Source organism: Watersipora subatra, chromosome 5 (genome assembly GCF_963576615.1).
Source record: "Watersipora subatra chromosome 5, tzWatSuba1.1, whole genome shotgun sequence".
Classification (NCBI taxonomy): Eukaryota; Metazoa; Bryozoa; class Gymnolaemata; order Cheilostomatida; family Watersiporidae; genus Watersipora; species Watersipora subatra.
Genome location: NC_088712.1, coordinates 31,550,536 through 31,572,190, shown reverse-complemented (window position 1 = coordinate 31,572,190; position 21,655 = coordinate 31,550,536). Strand labels below are relative to the sequence as shown.

Below are 21,655 nucleotides of genomic sequence, written 5' to 3'. Positions count from 1 at the left end.
ATTTTGGATTAGGCAATGTAGTCTTGAGAAAAAAAGAGCATGTTATATATTCATACCGTAACATGTTCAGCAATAAAGAGCCACAGCTAAATCAGGGGTTCCCAACCAAGAGGGAATTGCCCCCTGGGGGGAATTTTGAACATACAGGGTGGAACAAAGAGGTGTTTGACTTTTTAGAGTTTTGTTGGTACCCTTTAGTGTAAGCTCGAGTGCCTTCCTCTAACAATTTCCACTTTCCACCATAAGTAAGACTAATCAACTGCTGTAATGTTTTTGAATAATAATTGTAAAATTTTATAACGTAAATTCTGGTCAACTTGTTTATTATCAGCTAGTTGCCAATCCATAAATGTAATGATATAACCACAAGTGCAAACCAGTCTGCAATCAAGTCCAAAGCCTTATCGCTGCCGATTCTTATTCAAATGGACAACCACAAGCTGCTCTAATTGTTTACCTTGGTAAGATTCACCACTCTTCAGCATCCTCCTACCTTTAAAAATAGCTGTTTTTAGTTTTGCCCCACAAAGTAAAAGAAATAAATGAAATCACTGCTGCTCTTATGTTGTCACTATTTGCTATACGATTATTTCCCTCCAATTTTATATAAATTTCAAGCAACCGTTGTCTCATTCATTTCATATTATACTCTCAGAAAGTGTAGACTTCTTAATAACTAAAAAGAAATAAAACTGATTGTATACCTAACTCTCTCCTGGAAAGGAGTGAAAAAGGTATGTCTATCTATACGTATTCCTCTATTTTTTAGATTAATGTTGTTTATCTATGTCTTTAGTTTCTGCAATTCTTGTCAACATTTAACATTATGTTTTATTAGCTAAATGTCATATGTTAATCAAGTTTTAAAAACCTAATTTCACGGTGTTAAGATGTAAATATACCACAACAAATGCATCTATACATCTGTTCGGAACTTCATTCCTAATTTTGGGAGGGCAGTTACAACTGCCATGCTGACATGTTCAGCTACATCCAGGCATGAATGCTTTGCTTATACAGTGTACCCTCGAGATATGATTACCCTGATATACGATTCTTTCACCTTACGAAGTCGAATATTGTGATATCTTTACCTCGCTATACGAGTTTTATTTCACCATACGATTTTGAAAGAAGTTTTGCCCGTGTTAAAATTTGGCGGTCGGTGTGCTCATAACGCATGGCGAAATAAAAAAGACACCAAAATATAGTTTGCAGAATACATTTTCAGAACGTTTAGAAGAGACACGATGATCGACTTCTCTCACGGCATCATTCCGCGTGGAAAGTTTCGTGTGAAATTCACAAGAGGGCAAATATTCATTTGCAGCGTTATAATATATTTTACTATAAACTATGATATATGAACTATAAACTATAAATATGATCGTAGCCAATCAGCATTTGCAATTATTATCAAAACAAGAACTCCATTAAAGCAAGCACAGGAAGGAGCTTACGACTGAAGATTCAAAAGAGTTAGAAGGCCATGCACTCGACCAGCATTCCAAATGAGCAAACATTTAGCAAGGACGAGGAAGTAGAAGATACAGCAAACCCCACATCGGCAGAAATATTTCAAGTGATTAATTTAGTTATATGGACTGGTATATTAAAACAATGCATGTATAATATTTTATCTCTTGTGTGACAGGTTTTTCATATTTTATTCATTTTATTTGTTTCCTTCTGATTTTATGTTTTATTTCCTTGTTTAACCATGTCTTTGCAGGTAGGCTTGTTATCTCCTACGTGAATACAATTCATCATATGTATGTAACTCATATATCTAACTACTCAAGATAGTTGACGCATCCACTTTACTTTCTGAAACTTGTTAAAGCCCTGTCATCTACGGTATAAATACGTACAAACTTTGTACGTATGGCTACATTGATTCTTGTGCACATTTCATACAAAAAAATACTGTAGCACTCTCTCTGGATCCTTCTACAAGAGTTAGCTAGTTAGCAGTTTTTTTTTAAACTAGGAGAAAAATTGGACAGGACTAGACAACTTCTTTAGACTGCTAAAAATTCCATTTCATTAAATATTAAATTAATCTTCAAGTGTACAGCAACATAATTAGCATTGATACGTTTTTCCCTCATTTCCGCTTCATTTGCTATATGTGCCAGCTAGAGTCAAGTTACTCCAAAGGTATGTATGTCCTGCATAGTAAATAAAATCTCGGTAACCATTAAATGGTTAACCATTTAATGGTTATCGACAAAACCATTTAATGGTTTTGTCGGTAACCATTAAATGGTCAGGCGTGTAAAAGGCCGCTTTCGATAACTGCATCGCTCGGCCTTTCTTATTAATTTTGGTTAAAAAAAATGTCTCAACCAGACATGCTAAATTTTATAATGAAAGTGAAGACAGAAACTTATGAATGATAAAACTTTGTGATAAACAGTTGAAATTCAGTAAAATAGTTCAAAATACATACTAAAACTCAGTTTAAAGTGTAAGTTTTGCAAGCCAAACTTATTCGAAGTGAATTCAATGCTTATGTTATGTGTACATTTTGAAAGTAAGAACTTCTTACTGTACAATCTGCATTTGGTAAACAGATTATACGTAATTTTGCGTTTTACAGTATTGCAGATTATAATCACTAGGTGCTCTTAATATAATGTAGCTACTGTATGTAACTATAGTTACTAAAGTTAACATACCATTTTGTTACTAAATTTCAATATGTACCGCATTTTTATAAAAATTTGGACGATTTTTACCTTCTTTTTTTTCTTTGTATAATTACAATGGTTTCTATACCCGGACATATAATTTTTTCACCATACGATGCCAATCTTGGAACGGATTAACATCGTATCTCGAGGGTGCACTGTAGTACGATAAGGCAACCAGGGGAATTCCCCTATGGTTGGGAACTCCTGTAGTATGATGTTTAGTAGTGCTGCATTTTTATTGGCTGCTTGTACCAAGTAATAGTGGATGTTAATAACAGTAATTACTCTACAGTCAACAGGGAAGCTGCAGTACAGTACATTCTGATTTTCATCAGGTCAGTACCATAAGTCCTCATGCTCAAGCCGTGGGCTTATGCTCACAAACAGATGACTCATGACGGAAAAATAATTCTCAAATAAGCTGTCAGTGGTATCTAGCCGCCCTTACCAACAAGCCCCATATGCTCACAGAACACGCGGCTAACGACTGAAGTTTTGTCATCATTGACTCCTTCGGGAGCGAGTGTTGAGACAGGTTTCGCTATACTTGTGTCCTTTTGAATAAGAAAACAGGCTACATCAGTGCATGTGAAAAGAATTTTCGTTCACTTCCATGTTCAAATTAAAATTCCTGAACCCTTGCATCAAGAACTCACTTGCCATGTCTCAGCTAGATCATTATTGCACTGTTAGAGGGCTTCATCTTTATGAAAAGATGCCGGTCAAGAATGAAAAGGTGTTAATAATCTATGACTGTGGTGAGCTAAACATACCTCATCATCTTCATAGATAAAAATTTCGTTTGGAATTTAAATTTACTTTTAAAAAATACCGAAAAAACACCCAAGAATTTGAGTGTCATGAATTCAAACTAAACAAAATCTTCATTGATAATTCACTGATAATTCATCTCGACTTAGGCGATAAATTCTTCTTTAGTGTAAAGTATTCCTTAAACATGTTCTTGAAAATAAACAAGTAGGTTGCCAAGACCCCATACATAAAAGTTTATTATGAATGCGCTTCTATGGTTATAGTGCGGCAACTGAGCAGAGACCGAATTTATCGAGAAGCCGCCCTGAGCTCCACATAAGTTTTAAAATAATGGCCTTAGCCACGCCTTTCTATGACCTTGAACCAGAAGCCATGCCCAACGACAAGCCGCGCGACTTGAGCACGAGAACTTACGGTATATATTATATAATTTGCATTTGTGTATTTGGGATGTAATACAGTGTGTAATATTGTTCTTACTACAGATTTCATGTTAAAATGCGGCTTAAATATTGAACTAATAATATCTTTCATTACAGAATGAGTACTAGCAAGAAACAAAAATATGATGCAAGCTACATGCAATATTTATTTCAATGTCTAGTTAGCAAGGGTGAAGAAAAGCCAAATGTATGTGATGCATAAAAGTATTGGGCAATGATTCAATACGACCTAACAAATTGAAGCATCATCTCTCCTCAGCAAAGGAACAAAACTTCTTTGAGCGACATGGAAAACCGCTCAAGCAGATGAGGCTAGACACAATTGGGGCTTTTCATGAATGAAACTCCAAACTACTGGAAGCCTCCGTACAAGGTAGCATATGAAATCGCTAATCAGAAAAAACCCCATACCATTGGAGAAGATTTATTAAAGCCATGTACACTGATGACGGCGAAACCTATATTGGGAAAGGAGGCTGAGAAGAAGCTGGCTGCAGTGTCATTGTCTAATAACACAGTGCAGAGAAGAAATTGCAGCATGGTCAATGACATTAAAGATCAGGTTGTCCAGCAGATAATGTTATCTCCATTTGGGCTCTTTGCTATTCAGTTGGATGAGTCAACTGATGTAGCTTCATGCTCACAGTTAATGATGTATGCCCGCTATGTACACAATGAAGAAATAAAAAAGGAATTTCTGTTTCGTGTACCTCTGGAAACCACAACCAAAGCTAAAGACATTTTTAATGTTGTCTCCAACTTTTTTGATGAAGTAGATCTAAAATGGGAAAATGTTATTAGCTGTTGTACAGATGGGGCACCAGCTATGCTAGGCACAAAATCAGGCTTTCAAGCTCTTGTAAAAAAGTTTCACTTAATGTAGAGAGCACTCACTGTATGCTGCACCGGCAGGCATTGGCAGTTAGAACCCTTCCTTCATCTCTTTCCATTGTCTTACAGGAGGTAATCGAATTAATTAACTACATGAAGAGCAATGCACTGCACACAAGGCTATTTAAGGTACTTTGCAAACGCATGGATGTTGAGCACCAAACACTTTTGTATCACACACATGTTCGTTGGTTATCACGAGGTAATGTCACAGCTCGAGTTTACAGCCTCCGAAATGAACTGATATTGTTTACCGGGCAACAGGGAAAAGAGAGTTTCCATAAGAATCTCACAGACAACAACTGGATTATTCAGATTGCATATCTAGTAGATATTTTTGAGCAGTTTAATTAACTAAATTTGAAGATGCAGGGTCCTAATACTGACATGATCATATTTATCAACCAGCTGAATGCTTTTCAAGCAAAGCTGATGAGCTAGAAGAGGAAAGTCTGCTGTGGAAACTTTGCAATGTTTAAAGCTTAGACAACTTGCTGGACAGTGGCAACTTGGATCTTCCTCCTGAAATCCAGGACGAGATTGCAGAACAACTAGAACACCTTCACACAGAGTCCAAAAGATATTTCCCTAAAATACCTAGCGAAGACTTGGATCTGACCATCCATTTCAGTGTGAAGTCAACATGGTACCAGATGACTGTCAGAAAAAGTTTCTAGAGTTAAAACTTGAGTCGGCTGCAAAACTTTCATTTGGAATAACGTCCATTGCTGACTTTTAGCCAACAATGACCGCATGTTATCCCAAGGTAGTGAAAATTGAACTCCACAAACTGCTGCCATTTGTGACTACATAACTGTGCGAGTCAGGCTTCTCAACATTACACGTACTTCCCATTCAGCCTAAAACTTGTGATCAATTGATCGTACAAAATGATCAGCGCTGTGCTCTGTCCAAAACAAAGCCTCACGTTTAAGTACTGTGCGCGAATGAGCGGCAACAGAATTCTCAATAATTACATAGTTACATGTTGTATAAAAATATTTTGTTATGTGTTTGCAAATGTACAATAAAGTCTCATTATAATTTGTATTAGTCTTTGTTTTTAGCCATGAAGTATGTGTGGAGGAATTCAAATTTCTGAACATGTCTGAGGGGGAACATAGTAAAAAAGGTTGGGAACCCCTGGGCTAAATAGACTACTAGAAGTTATAGCTACTAGAAGCTACGGCTTAGTCGGCTATTAGGCTGCGGCTTAAACGCCTAGGAGACACGTGACCCCCATGGATATATAGTGACTGGAGACAAAGCTGACAAAGGCCTCTTGTGATCTTGAGTCAACGGTGAGTGCTTAATCGCTCCCCCGAGCAATATAACAATATACCTTACAAAAATATACCAAAAATAACACCGCATGAACGATAAGCAAACAATGACAACGATGGTCCAGCACTGCAAGCAAATGTGATGAAAAGGTACAGCAACAATTTCAAAATCTCACAATATCTTAGTAAATCCACCATTGAATTTCCCTCTGACAATTTCTATATTTGACAGTACCCTAACAAGACAATCTACTTCTAAACTACTTGGCTTCATCATCAACGACGCTTTATCATGGCTAGACCACATCTCATTCATTTCAAATAAAATATCATCTAACCTACGCTTATTTTATAACATTCGTCATCTTATGAACTTTGATACTGCCAGACTATATCACTATAATTTTATCCATTCCTATCTTATATATGGCCTGCATGTGTTTTACCCTACAACACCTGTAAAATATACCAACACACTATTTATTTTACAAAAAAAGCTTTACGACTTATATGCAAAGACCTAAACATACCCCATAAAAACCAGCACTTACCATCTACCAACTTAATAACAAGCACTACCGGTGTTCTTCCCTTACCTAAGCTATCACATTACTTCACCTGCCTCGCTGCTCATTAAATACTCCACGATAACTGCCCTAAATATCTCAGCTATAGCTTTCAAACCGTAAACCATAGTCACAAAACCAGAAACAGATTCAAATTACCTAGTGCCATAAGCCACAACAAACTCAACAGCAACCTGCTAAATTCATTTAATAATCTCTGCACTCATTTAAGAACTCTTCCTCTGCAATCTTTTAAAACAAAACTCAAACTACATCTACTTTCCTCTGACCAATAATACCATTCACCATAATAAAGTCAGTAGTTGATTGACTTCAAGATGTTTATTTAATTGGTAAACTAATTACAGTCGAAACACTAATGTCAGCACGTGCTAGCAAAAACCGTCCGTGCTCCAAAGCCAAGTGACCACCTCACTTCCGGTCAAGTTAAAAACTAAAAAACAAAAACACACAACTCCAATATTGGTAACACAACTAAGTATAACTATTTTGTTCAGTCCATTACATCTCCCTTTTCTCTTTGTGATCTATTCTTCTCTCCAGCTCGTCACCATCTAAAATCATAATCCTTATGCCAGATTGGTTTCTTATGAACTCGCATTGGTTTAGCCTCATGTGACTCGCCTGCAGGCATGGCAGGTACAGTTGGAGCCGCTTGCTCAATATTACAGTTCATGGCTGAAGTATCTTCTGGTTCAATATTTGTGAGTAAGTCATTGGGATTGTCACTAGAGTTTGAAGGTGTATCAGTGATACTGTCTCTCACTCCTAACCCTATGATAGATCTAGTAGGTTTGTCTTTCACCTGTGACTCACGCAGATCTTTGCGATTACGTCTTAACTTAAATGCCCCAGCATCAATCTCATAAGACCTTTCACCCAGGATTTTGGCAATCACCCCTGGTCTCCACCTCCCTTGAGCAGCCTTGTAATAGACCTGTTGGCCTGGTTTGAGCACTGTCTTCAGTGGGCCGGCATGCGAGTCATGGTAATGTTTGTTGGAACTTTTTATAGCACCTAACTTTTCTCTTATGTGTTCCAAAGAATAACCAGTAACTTGATATCGGTCCCTACATACCGGGAGACTGTCTCTTATATATCTGCCCTGCAAAAGCTCAGCCGGGGAGGGTAGACTACTGGCTATAGGGGTATTTCGTAGAGTGGTCAAGCCGGTTAGCCAGCTTGATCCATCTTCTATACATTTCTTCATCATACCTTTCACTGTCCCAATGGCCCGCTCCACCTGACCATTCCCCGAAGGGTGGAGTGGTGAACTTGTATTATGTACTATACCAAGCAATGAACAGAACCGCTTGAACTCTTGCGAAGAAAACTGAGGACCATTGTCCGACACTATTGACTCAGGCTGGCCAAAATCAGAGAACACTTCACGTAAACACTCAATCACCACAGCACTACCAGTACCAGAGCCTAGCTGTTTCACCACAGGCCATTTTGTAAGATAATCGACCATCATGAGATACGATTTCCCTCCTATTGCAAACAAGTCAACTCCTAATGTCTGAAATGGATAAGCAGGAATAGCAAACGGAATCAATGGTTCCTTTCTTTCATTTCTCTCAACAGACATGCATGGTTCACAAGAACGACATTTCTCTTCCAGCCGATGACGAAGGCCAGGCCAAAAAACTGAATTTGAGGCACGTTGGAGAGTCTTAGTCACCCCTTGGTGGGCACAATGTAATGTATCAACAACTTCACTTTGTAAGGACACTGGTACAACTAGTCGTCTACCATAAAATACTACATCATTCACAATACTTAGGCTATGTCGTAAGTTGAAATATCGGAGAGCTCTCGATGCACATGATTTCTTATGACTAGGCCATCCCTCCTGAATATATCTCATGACTACCTGAAGCTCTTCATCAGCTAATGTAGCTTTCTGATATTTGGTCATGACATCAGCGCTACGGATGACTACTGAACAAACTGACAACAGAGGATCTGACCCCAGGTCATCCTCTTGGCTCATTTTTGCTGGACAGGATCGTGAGAGGGTATCTGCTAACACCATCTCTGAACCTGGACAGTATTTGAGTGCAATTGGATACGGCAGCAACTCAAGTCTCATAGCTGCAAGTCGAGGAGACAGTTCATTAATCGGTTTGTTCATCAAGCCTAGAAGTGGAAGATGGTCTGTCTCCACCTCAATAGTTTTTTGCCCAAGACAATAATATTTGAAGCGCTTGCAAGCAAAGAGAGATGCTAACAACTCCTTCTCTATTTGACTATAGCGGCTCTGACAATCTGTCAGCGCTTTGGCTGCGAATTCTATAGGGCGGCCGTCTTGAAGAATGACAGCTCCGAGACTACTCTTAGAGCTGTCCGCTGAAAGATAGACAGGTTTTTCAGGATCATATAGCTTAAGAGTTGGGGCTTCTACTATCAGGTTACGAATGGTTTCAAAAGCCTCCGATTGAGCAGGTCCCCAATAGAATTGAACATTTTTCTTCATTACTTCTCGCAGAGGTAGTGTGTGGTCGGCGAGGTTGGGAATAAATTTAGCTAGATATGTCACAAATCCCAGGAACCGCTGAACTGCCTTCTTGTCCTGAGGTTGAACCATATGCTGTATGGCTTCTACTTTTGAGTGGCACGGGGCAATGCCTTTACCCGAAAGCTCATGTCCTAGGTAACCAACTGATTGTTTCGCAAACACCACTTTGGCTAGATTTAGAGTAAGACCAACCTGTTTGAAACGATCCAACACTTTCCTAAGACGAATATCATGTTCTTCACGAGTGGCAGCATGAATTAAAACATCATCAATGTACACCTCAACACCTTGAAGATCTTCAACTGCATCAGCCATCCTCTGATGAAAAATCTCAGGGGCATTACATATGCCCATTGGTAATCGTTTATAACGAAACTTACCATACGGTGTGAGGAAGCTAGTAAGCATGCTTGACGTCTCTGTCAAGGGAATTTGGTGGAAAGATTGATTTGCATCGAGGGTGGTGAAATACTTAGAGCCAGACACTTTGGAAAATATCTCAGTAGTGGTAGGTATTGCACACTGAGCACGAATAAGATTTTGGTTCAAATTGTGGGGGTCTAGGCACAAGCGGACATCACCGTTGGGTTTGTTAACTATTACTAGAGGAGACATCCACTGTGAGGGGTTTGTGTCTCTTACTATCACACCAAGCTTAACCAACTTATCCAGCTCCCGCTTCAGGGGTTTCCTCAATTTATGCGGTACTAACCTGGATGGTACAGTTTTTGGCTCAGCAGTAGATTTGAGCTCTAACTCTACTGGCTTTCCAAACCTACCAAGTCCTGAAAAAACTATATCATACTCAGCTATAAGTTGCGACAGCTCTGCTGGCATCTCAAGACTATTTGATGTAACCTGATTTACTTTGCTGCCTTTTACTCTGATCAATTGTAACTCATCAATTGCAGGGGCCCCAATCAGAGTTTCATTATCATCGTCTGTTACATAAAATTTTACCACGCTTTCTTTCCCACTTGGATCTACCACGGGTAGCTTTACCCTTCCTATGACAGATATATGGCTCCCACCATACCCTGTCAGTTTAGCCTTAGTACGAGTCACACGAGTACATCCAATGCTAAGGAAAGTAGGCTTAGACATAGTACTAACAGCTGCAGCTGTATCTATTCTTGCATTAATAGTTTTACCTTGTATAGTAATTGGAATGACATACCTATCATTTAGACAAGTGGTGTTGCTGACTGCCTGAACATGGAAATAATCATCATCTCCAGAATTTGAGGCCTGGTCATGTTCAAGAGAAATGCTACACTGGTTATAGCCTCTATCCGATTTAGCATGACCTGATTCACATACTCTTTCAAAATGACCCATCCTGCGGCAGTTTTTACAACGCTTACCATAGGCAGGGCAACGACCACGCACATGACTGCTCCCACAATATCGACAACTATCAATCATTTGACCAGACTTTCGACCACTTGTCCTAGTTTCTACTGCTTTTGATTGATGCTGATACTTAGCTGGTGGTGATGTCTTTGGCCTAGTGCTGCGTACTGCCATCACCATGTGGTCGTCCTGCTCCGCTTTCTGATTGGCTAATATTATCTCCTTTGTTCTTAGTTGCTGCTGTATCTGTTGGAGTGTGATATTTGCATTCAGTTGCAATTCACGACTCAGGTCTTTGTCTCTCATGCCTGCTAAAATGCGAGTCCGTATCATATCATCTCTGTGATTTTGGTCCCAGCCAGTGCATTTTGCTGCCATTTCATGCAGGCTACGAATAAACTGATCATTTGACTCCTCTGGAGCTTGCATACGAGAGCCAAATAGCACTGCATAATGCAGATGATTATCTCTAGGATTGAAATATGTATCAAAAGCTTCCACAGTTCGATCAAATAGGGTTTCATCGGCATCCTCAGCAGGTATATTGTTGTCTTCATCTGCTTCCTGTGGAGGTCGAACTTGTAGGTGTGGAATGATAGACTCAGCCTCCTCACCCATACAATATATTAGCATGTCAACTTGTTGCTGTGCAGGCTTTTCTGATAAACCTGAAGCACTACGATATCGTAAGAACCTGCGCTTGTACTCAGGCCAGGCCTTTTGTGTATTTGAAAAATCTAGTCCCTTCGGTATTTCAAGTCCACCTGGCATCTTGTAGTCTGGAAGTAATTTGTCTGGAGATTGTTTGAATGCAAATCTCAACACTTCAATCGATCACTGTGCACCGGCAGCTTTCAATAGTAGCGATAGGAACCAAATTAACTACAGGATTGTCCAATAGTATATTATACAATCTAATGTCATTGACATTAGATCCTGCCTACGACGCCATAATAAAGTCAGTAGTTGATTGACTTCAAGATGTTTATTTAATTGGTAAACTAATTACAGTCGAAACACTAATGTCAGCACGTGCTAGCAAAAACCGTCCGTGCTCCAAAGCCAAGTGACCACCTCACTTCCGGTCAAGTTAAAAACTAAAAAACAAAAACACACAACTCCAATATTGGTAACACAACTAAGTATAACTATTTTGTTCAGTCCATTACACACCATATAGCCTTACCTATTTTAACCATTTCATATTACACTTTGTTTTCATGACTAGAAAACTTGTCATATATTTGTATACTATTTTCACTGAGCTATTATTTGTCCACTTTTTGTTTAAACTATACTCATATCAATCTTCAAGCTTGTGTTCTACATATTTTATGCATTCAGTTCTAATATTATTATATTAGTTAGACTATTCACTAGTTTTTAGTTAGACTATAGTTTCTTTGCAGTCCTTTTTATTTTTTTTTGTTGTACACCACTTTTTAGTTAGTTTACTTGCCGTGGTACCTTGTGGAAAACATATTGTAAAATATGACTATTGATTACCACAATAAAGATTGCTCATATGTAACAAGGCGAGGTATGTCAAATGACACGTACGCCATTGACACGCGAGCAACAAAACAAGATATAATGACTTAATACAAAGTTGTAGGGCTACTTGACCTTTGTTTTACTTACACTATGGAAAAGTTTATTGCACAGTGGAAACCGTTCATAATACTAGCTGTGAATCGCTTGCTAATAGCCTGGCCACGGTTATTATAAGCGATTTGTTTTTGTATAAACGTACAACAATGGACACGTTATGACGGCCGAGTTCCTTAACATTTACGTTACGCTAATTATTTTTTGACACATAAGCTCGCAAGTGCAATCACATACACGCTCTATGTCATTAACTAATTAAGTAGGCGGAGCTTAGTAACGAAGCTGTTTGAATCCAGTCTGTCATCGTAATAACGGGAGGCTGTGTAATGCGAGGGATTGTTTGTATGTCACAGATGACATTTGCTTCAGGTGTGCTATTTTTTCAGTTGTTTGGTAAGCCTTACTGGCGACAAGGGCTACATGAATTAACCTAAAAGACTTGATTTACAATATTGATCTGACTTTTTCTACAGATAAGGAAAATTAAATTTGCTTTCGTTATTCTCATTGATCTTTTACTTGAAAATTTAGTCATACTAACGACTAACAAACAATAAGTTCAATAGTAATTTCAATGATCATTTTGTTCGTTTAAAATTTGATCACACGGCTATAATCAAAAATAGTGAATTTTCAATAGCTTTTTATGCATTATATCATTTCGAAAAACCAGAAGATTTCAAGAGATCAGATGGTTAATTTGTATAAAAGGTGTTGAGAAAGTCGGTGTCGACCAGCCACTTGTGAGTTTGTTCGGCGTCCGAGTTGTCTTACAAGGGATAAGTAAGAGCTTTCATGCACAACCTCAATCGCTGCAAGCAACACCACCGGTTGCTCAGTATGGCTCCGCATTCTTCATATTTTACAGTAAGGATGAAAAGGTAGATAGCAATCAAATACATCTGGATAATATCAAACATAATACTGAAATGGGTGTACATTAGTAAGTACCCAAATAGTTACACAAGCAAATGCAAACATGTACATGGTGTATATTCGAACCCCGCTGTGCAGAGGTCTATCATTGTTACCACAGTGTGGTCTTTTAGGTGACTTAAAAAGTACCTTTCTTTGTAGTTGTCAATTTCGCTACTCTTTGCTTCATTGTTCACAGGTTTTTCATTCTCTCTTTTATCTCTACCAGCATTTTGGGTTGCCATTGTTTTTTTATAGAAAGTCTTGTTTTCTGTCATTTGATTTTTTATGCAAGCTGATTTTTGTATTATTAATTGAAACATTTCTAGTCATTGGGATAGTTTTAAGTCTTGTAGTTTGTTTAAATTCATTGCTTTGCTCAGTTTGCTTACAGAATAAAATTATGTGCGCAAATGTTTGTAACGGAAATTTTAGTTCCTGTAAAAGATACCGTAGATTGTGATATCAGTTAATGTAAATACATAAGCTGATAAAACTGTATCATCTATTAAACCATAACTGTCACGAACAACTTTTATTGTATTTACTAGGTAAATCAGACACGCTGATTCCGATTTTGTACTCAAAATAAAGATTAGTCCACTAACCTTCAAAGTCATTTAGGCTTTTTTAAAGCGTTTCAATATCCGTTTCGAAAACAACACAATCGGCATTACAAGCTCCGCCCATAAATATGTGACGAAACCTAGCTTTTTCAGAAACGGAAGTTAGGAAAGTTTAGTCCGATTTAAAATAATAGAGATGGGTGTCTTAAAACCCATTATTGTCTAAATCCAGCCTGTAAAATAATTTCAGTTTTTTATGAAAGGGATATAAACTATTTAAAATTGCTCGCAGCTTGTTACATGACGTTTAAATGGGCTGGACGCCGAGAAAAAGGAGCTCAAAAAGCGCGGTTTTATCACGAGCTAGCGTTGTTATCGCGCTTTTCAAATACGCAATGCTGAATAGCTTATCTATCTTTCAGAAAAAACTGATATTATTTTTAAAGCTGGATTTAGATATTAATAGATTTTAAAACACCCATCTCTATTATTCTAAATCGGTCTAAACATCTTTACGTAACTTCTGTTCCTAAAAAGCTAGGTTACGTCAAGTATTTATGGGCGGAGCTTGTTATGCCGATCGTGTTGTTTTCGAGACCGATATTAAAACGCTATAAAAAATCCTTTATTACTCTGAAAGTTAGTGGCCTAATCTTTATTTTGATTACAAAATCGGAATCAGCATGTCTGATTTACCTAGTAAATACGATAAAAGTTGTTCGTGGCAGTTATGGTTTAAGTTGATAAGAAAAGCTGTGATAAGAGCTTTTCAGAAAGATGAAACTTCTTAGCTTGATTGCACTAATATGAATTCTGCCTTGAGACAAATTGAAATGATTTAAGTGTATGTAACAAGTTAATTGTTAAGAATTTGTTCTGAATTTTTTACAGAATCATATTTTATTATTAGTTTATGCTATGATTTCCTGTCATAGATAAAAGTATGCTTGTTTGTGCCTTTATAACGGGAAGATTCAGGTTAAACTATAATCATTGTTTAACCATTTCCCATAGATGTTGGTGAAATAATTGCTGTCACTGTTTAAACATCCGCTTTGGGTTGCTATTGGATGTCAGGTGAAACAAACAAACAGACAATTAGGGGTATAAAGAAGTATACAATTTGATAGTAACATGTAAAATATTTTAGGGTGCAGACTGTTTAGTTGTAAGGATTTGTCTTTATTAATAATTTTAAAGTATGACCTAGTACATGAAAACACTGAAACTACAAACTTAATATTTGAGTGTCTGATCACAACCTTCTATATTTTAACATGAAAACATTAACTGCCAGAAGAAAATAGTAGTAATAGTAATAAAGACAAGCATTTAATACTAATTACAAAAGAACCAGCATTTCTAAGCTATGAAAAAGTTTGGGCGCCTTTTAATTGGAAGCAGTAGTTTGTGCTGTGAGAAATGGGCTAATCACTACTGAGAATTGAGATGTTGTGTAAAATTGAAGTGTGGTGGTAAAACAAGAACTTCTTAGTAGATAATATCTGGTGAAATGCAACTCTATAGGTTTATTGCCTATTTTAAGCCCATTAAGGAGGCTGCTATAAAAATATTACCATGTACATGTTTATTTTATACAATGAATAATCTATCATATTCAAGTGCGGATTAGCTGCTCTGATAAAACACACTCACAACAGCTAATATGGTAACAAGACACAACACTCACTTATCATGGCCTGTTTAAAAGTACAGTGATGACACAAACTGTTACTGCATTAATAATCAGAGATAACATTACAGATTAGTGGTTGAGTAATATTGTTGTGTAACTTTAAACATGTACTGGTTTTTATCAACTTTTTTAAATTGTAAAAATAGACAGAGCTTTGGGAAATTTTGACTAGAAATAGTTGCAATATTATATAATCATATTAAAACGTTTATTTTTAAACTTGACTATCTTTGAGCATGAAGGCAGAGCAAGTGTTTATAAGATGGAAGCAATTCTCAAGCATTAAAACTGACACATCTTCTAAGCTTATTGTTTAAAACTTGTGTTTTGAACAAACAATTTGAGAATAGCTAATTCTACGAACCCTACGACTTTGATGAATTCGAGTTTTCTAATGGACCCGTTTGTGTAAAAGAACATTTTGCTAGCTCACAAGCTGGTTAGTATAATTTTATAACCTCCACTTAAAAGTTAATGCTGGGCGTATAAATACGAAGCAACCTTTTTCGAACTTTGTGGAATATGTTTTCACCTCACATTATGATTATCTGCCATTTTTGGCAATCAAAGCCTTCAGTTTGACGTCTAGATGATAGAAAATGTGTAAAAATATATTGCAATCATACATTGCTCATCCTCGGTATTGACATCACATATAATATGTCTGTGCTTTACCAAACAAGTGACCTTGTGTCACAGCATAGAGCTTCCATCATAATTATTTTGTGTTTTCCAAACTGTTTTGATTTTTCAAGTTCAAAATCTTTGGTGAACAAGGACATATCATTATTATAATTGGAGAAATTACAATCATTTTAAAATGCTGTCATTTAACATTCAAGGTTTTGTTGAAGGTCGTTTCATAATCACGAAGCACTTTTGCTGTGTAGAATTAACCAATCGAAAAGGAAGTTTAAAGCAATAAAACAACGAGTTAGCTGTATTTTTGATGCTCTCCATCTGGCTAGTTCATTGTTACAGCAAAGCTGAGTCCATTATCACATGAAACATCTGGTTTCAGTTTAAAGAACACATCTTCTAAACCTTTTACCACCATAAGCCAATGAGTTATATGGCAATGCCTGTCTTTCCTATTTGCACAGACGTTTTCTATAAGTATCAAACAGAATAAAGAATATCAAGCTAAAATCAGATAATTATAACTTTAGTGTCAATAAAGTTAATGAATATTTGAGATAAGATAACAATTTCCTTTCCCACATCGAATCAAATTTGTAAAATAATATCCATTAAAATCTTTGTCTATATGTCAGTGTGTAGTTATTTAAAAAAAGGGATGATAAAAAAAATTTTTTTAAAAAGCCAGGTGATGTACAAATAGTATCTCTTTGGGATTTTTTGTGACAGAACTGATACTAGAGGAAATGCACTTTTTTTAGCATTCAATTATTTTCACATTAGGTACTCATATAGTCATATGTTTAATTAATTATGGATTATTAATCGAATAATTAAACGACAAATTTTAATAATTTGCCAAGTATGTTTTTAAACCCTATGATTTACTTCTACTGAAAATTCACAAACTGTCTTGAGAATTACTGTTAATAATAGATGTAAGTTAGTTGCTTTTTAATTTATATATATTCCTAACCAAGGTTGAGTTTGGTTGTTAAAATTGTCTTCTATTGCTTTATACACAATCAATATTATTCATAATGTTTATGATATGTATTTCCAACAAAATAGTTGGTCCAACCTCATCTGTAACATGTGAATACCAGATTTGTGTTTGTCCAAAACTTGGACAAGTTAAGACAAAATAAGTCTAAAGAACGAGATTTTAGTCATTTTGCTAAGCCAATCATAAGCTAGTACTGAACACTAAGTGTCAGTACCTATCTACAACTGTCTACAAAGCTTCAGTTCTTTAGTCCTAGTTTATAGTATTAATATACTTACCTTGATAAATTATAGTACAGAGTATTTGCTCATGGAACAACTTACTTTTGTGGCTTCACACGTCCTCTGGTATTGAATGATCTGTACCACATTATTGTGGTAAGTTCAATTCCTTCTAGAACAGCCTGGCAGGTTACCATATTAAATTGTTTTTATTGAGATAGTCAGTAAATATATTTCAATTTCCAAAAATGAATGAACATACATTAAAAGAAATATAATCATCTCAGACCATAAGCCTTATGAATAGGCATAATTGTATATATTTGTATCAATTGACCAAATCATTCACAGATTAATATAAGTTGTACAATCATTCTACTGAGAGTTATTATTTTACTTTTTTAGTAATAATAATGTTGCACGCTGTAATAATATTAATTGCTCGTCTGAGATGAACGTGCTTGCGGTAGAAGCTAAACTGGCTTTGAAAATGTCCAAGCAATTCCTGCAAAACATTTCGGACATTTTTGTGGTTGGTAAAACCAATTTATGCTGATTAACTGTACAGTATATCGGAATACATTAAAAGGTTTACACCTTTAAATAAACTTTAAAGGTTGACTCGCAACAAAGTTCACATTACAGTTATTTGGTATCAAAAGATTCACCATGTCTTACTCTGCTGTGTTGTAGGTGCAAAATATGGGGAAATCTGATTACAAGCTCTTATAAGCTCAAAAACGAACAGTTAATCGCCGTCATCACAAAACGCTGTAAGTTGGAATTAGTTTATTTCTCTGACGTATTCAAACAATTTGATTATTGTTTTGACATGTGATGTTATCACGTTAATTGAACGGCTAATAAAAAGTTCAATATAAAACGTTTTGTAACACTAGTTTATGACAAACACTTCGGGGGTTCTACCGAAAAGCCCGTGTCAAATCTAGATGCTCGCTACTTTGCAGTTCTGTTTCGGATTGGTCTAATCGTCTAGTCGTAATCTGATCATGTGACCCATACTTCCTGCCAAGCAGCGCAAATAATTTTATGCAGCATTTTTCGACTATCACAGGTAATCAACAGGCTCGTCATGTTTATCAGAGGATGATATGCACTCCTAGGAGCTAAGGTTAAAAGATTAAGCAAATTTTTACGTTAGGTTTTGAAATATCGATGCTCAAAATGACAGCATTACAATGATTATGTAATTGACGCGTAATGACAATATGCATGGTTCTATTGAATGCTTGAAGTATATTTGTGAAAGTTTTTTGACGAATAAGGTTGCATGAAAGTGTAACCGAGAGCCATCTCGTTCAACTACGTCCCATTTGAGCCGTTTTGCAAAGGGATTTTAATCCACAGCGTTTTTGTAATGGCCGCAATTAACCGTTTGTTTTTGAGCTCTCAAGAGCTTGTAATCACATTTCCACATATTTTGCATCTATAACACAGCAGAGTAAGACATAGTGAATCTTTTGATACCAAATAACTGTAATGGAAATTTTGTTGCTAGTCAACCTTTAAAGACCGTGCTGTTCAAAAGCTTTGAACTTTGGATGCACCTTAATGAAATATTAGGTTTTAACAAATATGTAAGTATGTCCTAGTGAAAAAAAATTAATTTGAGAACAAAAAAGTGAAGTAGATTCTGTCAGCTTTACGTGCAAGGTCATACAGTGAGAACTCTACTTGTTTACCTATAGTTTCATTTCCTGTTTATGATCAGTTGCTATCTATATTCAACATGTCCATGTATTTGTATATATATCATATCTGTATCTACACTTGTGTAAAACTTTCTATTGTTTTAACGAATTTATTGTGTGCTTACCAAGTAGTTTTATATGCCTCCAAGTTTCTCTTTATATCACAACAAACACTCTATTGTTAGCTTTAGTAAACTAAGTGAAGTCTCTGTTACAATTTGGTGATAGATTTATCTGAAATATTTCAAAACCTTCAAATGTCGTATGTAAAATTGTGTATGTGATACATAGTTTGTACACTTTTGCTAATATGTGCATGCTTATATGAAATGACACATAGTTGTCACGGTAGCGCATAGTAGTAACACGTACCACAGTTTCAATATGGTAGTCATTGTGAAATCAGGTTTCGCCAGCCAAATCTAGATTCAGCTAAACTCCACATATGAAAAGCCAGCAGTCCTTACACAGGGCTAACAAAGGTGACACGAAGCCATGTCTCAATGTTATGTAATGCGTGTACATCTTACTCTGGTTATTGTCACTGCTCTTATTATAAAAATACTTTTATAATAGTTTATAGTAATAAACTGCTCCAAACTGACATAGACCCACATCATCTCTTGTAAGTTTAACTTTATTAATAATAATATTTATATCTTTAGTTAGTTGTAACTAGTTTAGGCCTTTGTATCATTATAAGCACTGGGTATACATGCTATCACTCTATTTGTATTTACTTTGTAGATCAGAACAGGAGAAGGTAGTGTTTGATATCACAGGTTGTCTCCATCTTTCTATAACCAAAATGATGCACTTTATAGCTGGCTGTATAGGATGTATGTACTGTATGTCATTACTATACTTGAGTAGATACTGATAGTATTGGATAAGGTTACATCTTTGACAGTCAACTTTGTTTGTAGATATACCCATAGATCCTCTCTATAAATCTTGACAACTCTGAACATTCAGTTGTCCAGTCGTTCGTTCGATACGCCAGGCCTGTCTGAGGAATGATGGCTCTGACCAATAGATGTTGTCATGACAGACGAGCCAAGTGATGCGGGCTAGTGATCTTTAACCAGTTTCTTAGGTGCCGATATTAGTCCGAACAACTAGGGTTGCCTATAGTAACATAATCTGCTGCCTCCAATTTTAAAACATGCAGAAGCTAAAAGGGTATTAGAACTCTGAGGTGAACTTTAGTGTTCCCTTTAAGTGCAACTCTTTGATATGCTGGCCGTTGATCACATCACTGTCTTAGTTAGTCCCATGCTATCTCATGCATAAGGGCCATTCCATGGGGACTGGTCCAATGTGTGTGCTGACCTGTCACAGATATGGTTAAAACTAATTCTATGTTAAAGAGCATGTCAAACTTGGTGGGAATCTAAATTTCTTAGCCTCTCAACATTTAGTGGCGCTGCCGGCATCACCTCAAAGTTTGCCATTCAGGAGGGGCAACTCCGAGTCGGATTTGTTAGGTTTTTTGATAACAAATATCTCGAAAACTATATCTTCTAAAAATCTGAATTTTTAGTTGTCTTCTTCCACATGTGATCTATCATTTTCATTTAAAAACTTTTCTGTCGGAAGCTGTCATTTAGGGTCAGAGGTCGCTAAAGTTGGTCAGCGGGCCTTATTTTTATCAAGTTTTGTAGATTTAAGCTATTTTAGCGTCACGTAAAACTCAAATCTTTTTTCATTTTCTGGCAATGTAACTCTTGATATATGCTTATTAATGTATTTTTTACATAAAAATAATTTATATTTGTCAGATTTCATCCTCGTGCAAACATGATATTACTATGGTCATAGCTGGTCACATAGTATCACAGTCATAACTGGTCACAAGCCATCATTTGACCATGATAGCTTGTGACCACATATGACCATGATACCACGTGACCAACTAAGGAGTTCTACCATGTGACCAGCTATGACTGTTTTACCTTACATCATGCTATGTGGCCGAATGCTCCTGCATCATTGCTGGTCACTTCGATCATATGGTATCACAATCATAGCTGATCACATGGTATCATGTTCATAACTAGTCACATGATATCACAGTCAAAGCTGATCACACGGTGTCATAGCCATTGCGGGTCAGAATCAACAAAGTAATATCTAGCCCATTAACTTTGTTTGATTTAGGAATAGCTGATTGCCTGGCAACTCACTCTCTGAATACCGTTAAGGTTAGTCATCGTCTCACTGGTGTTTCATTCATTGTTCCGCCTCACTCCTAGCTGTTAACTCAAAGCACCAAACTCTCTTCACAAGCTTGTCTCAGTAATTCTAACATTACAAGCCATCATTTTATGTTTTAATAATTCAACCATAAAGTACCACATTTGTATAATATGGTATATTAGACATGTTCATGTAGTATATAAACTCAGTATATTATTTGATTAATAGTTGATGTTTATCTCACTGTCAACTTATAAGAAATTTCTCTCTATAAACTCTAAATCTGTAGAGGAATAGTTGAGTACTAGTTAAAATGTTGCTGTTAAGCTTGTGTTATCTATAGAGAATGTCTCTTAGATTTGAGAGTTACCTCTATTGCAGCTGGATCCATAGTGCCAACCACATGTTTTTATCGGAGGTTCATTGATTGCTGTGATCCTGTTCAATCAACTCCGGGACATTGGGTTGTCTTCAAAGATGGATTGTCAATCTCAACTCCATTCTATCCGGTATTATTAGTAAGTACAAATATCTTATGATTT

General features: G+C 36.5%; 1 protein-coding gene across 1 annotated transcript; it reads left to right on the top strand.

The window, feature by feature from the left end:
* The first annotated feature begins 4,247 nt into the window (after positions 1–4,247).
* Positions 4,248–4,796, top strand: LOC137397284 (protein FAM200C-like). Its single transcript, XM_068083572.1, has one exon. It carries the CDS (start codon positions 4,248–4,250, stop codon positions 4,794–4,796), a length of 549 nt encoding a protein of 182 aa, XP_067939673.1.
* Positions 4,797–21,655: the final 16,859 nt, after the last annotated feature.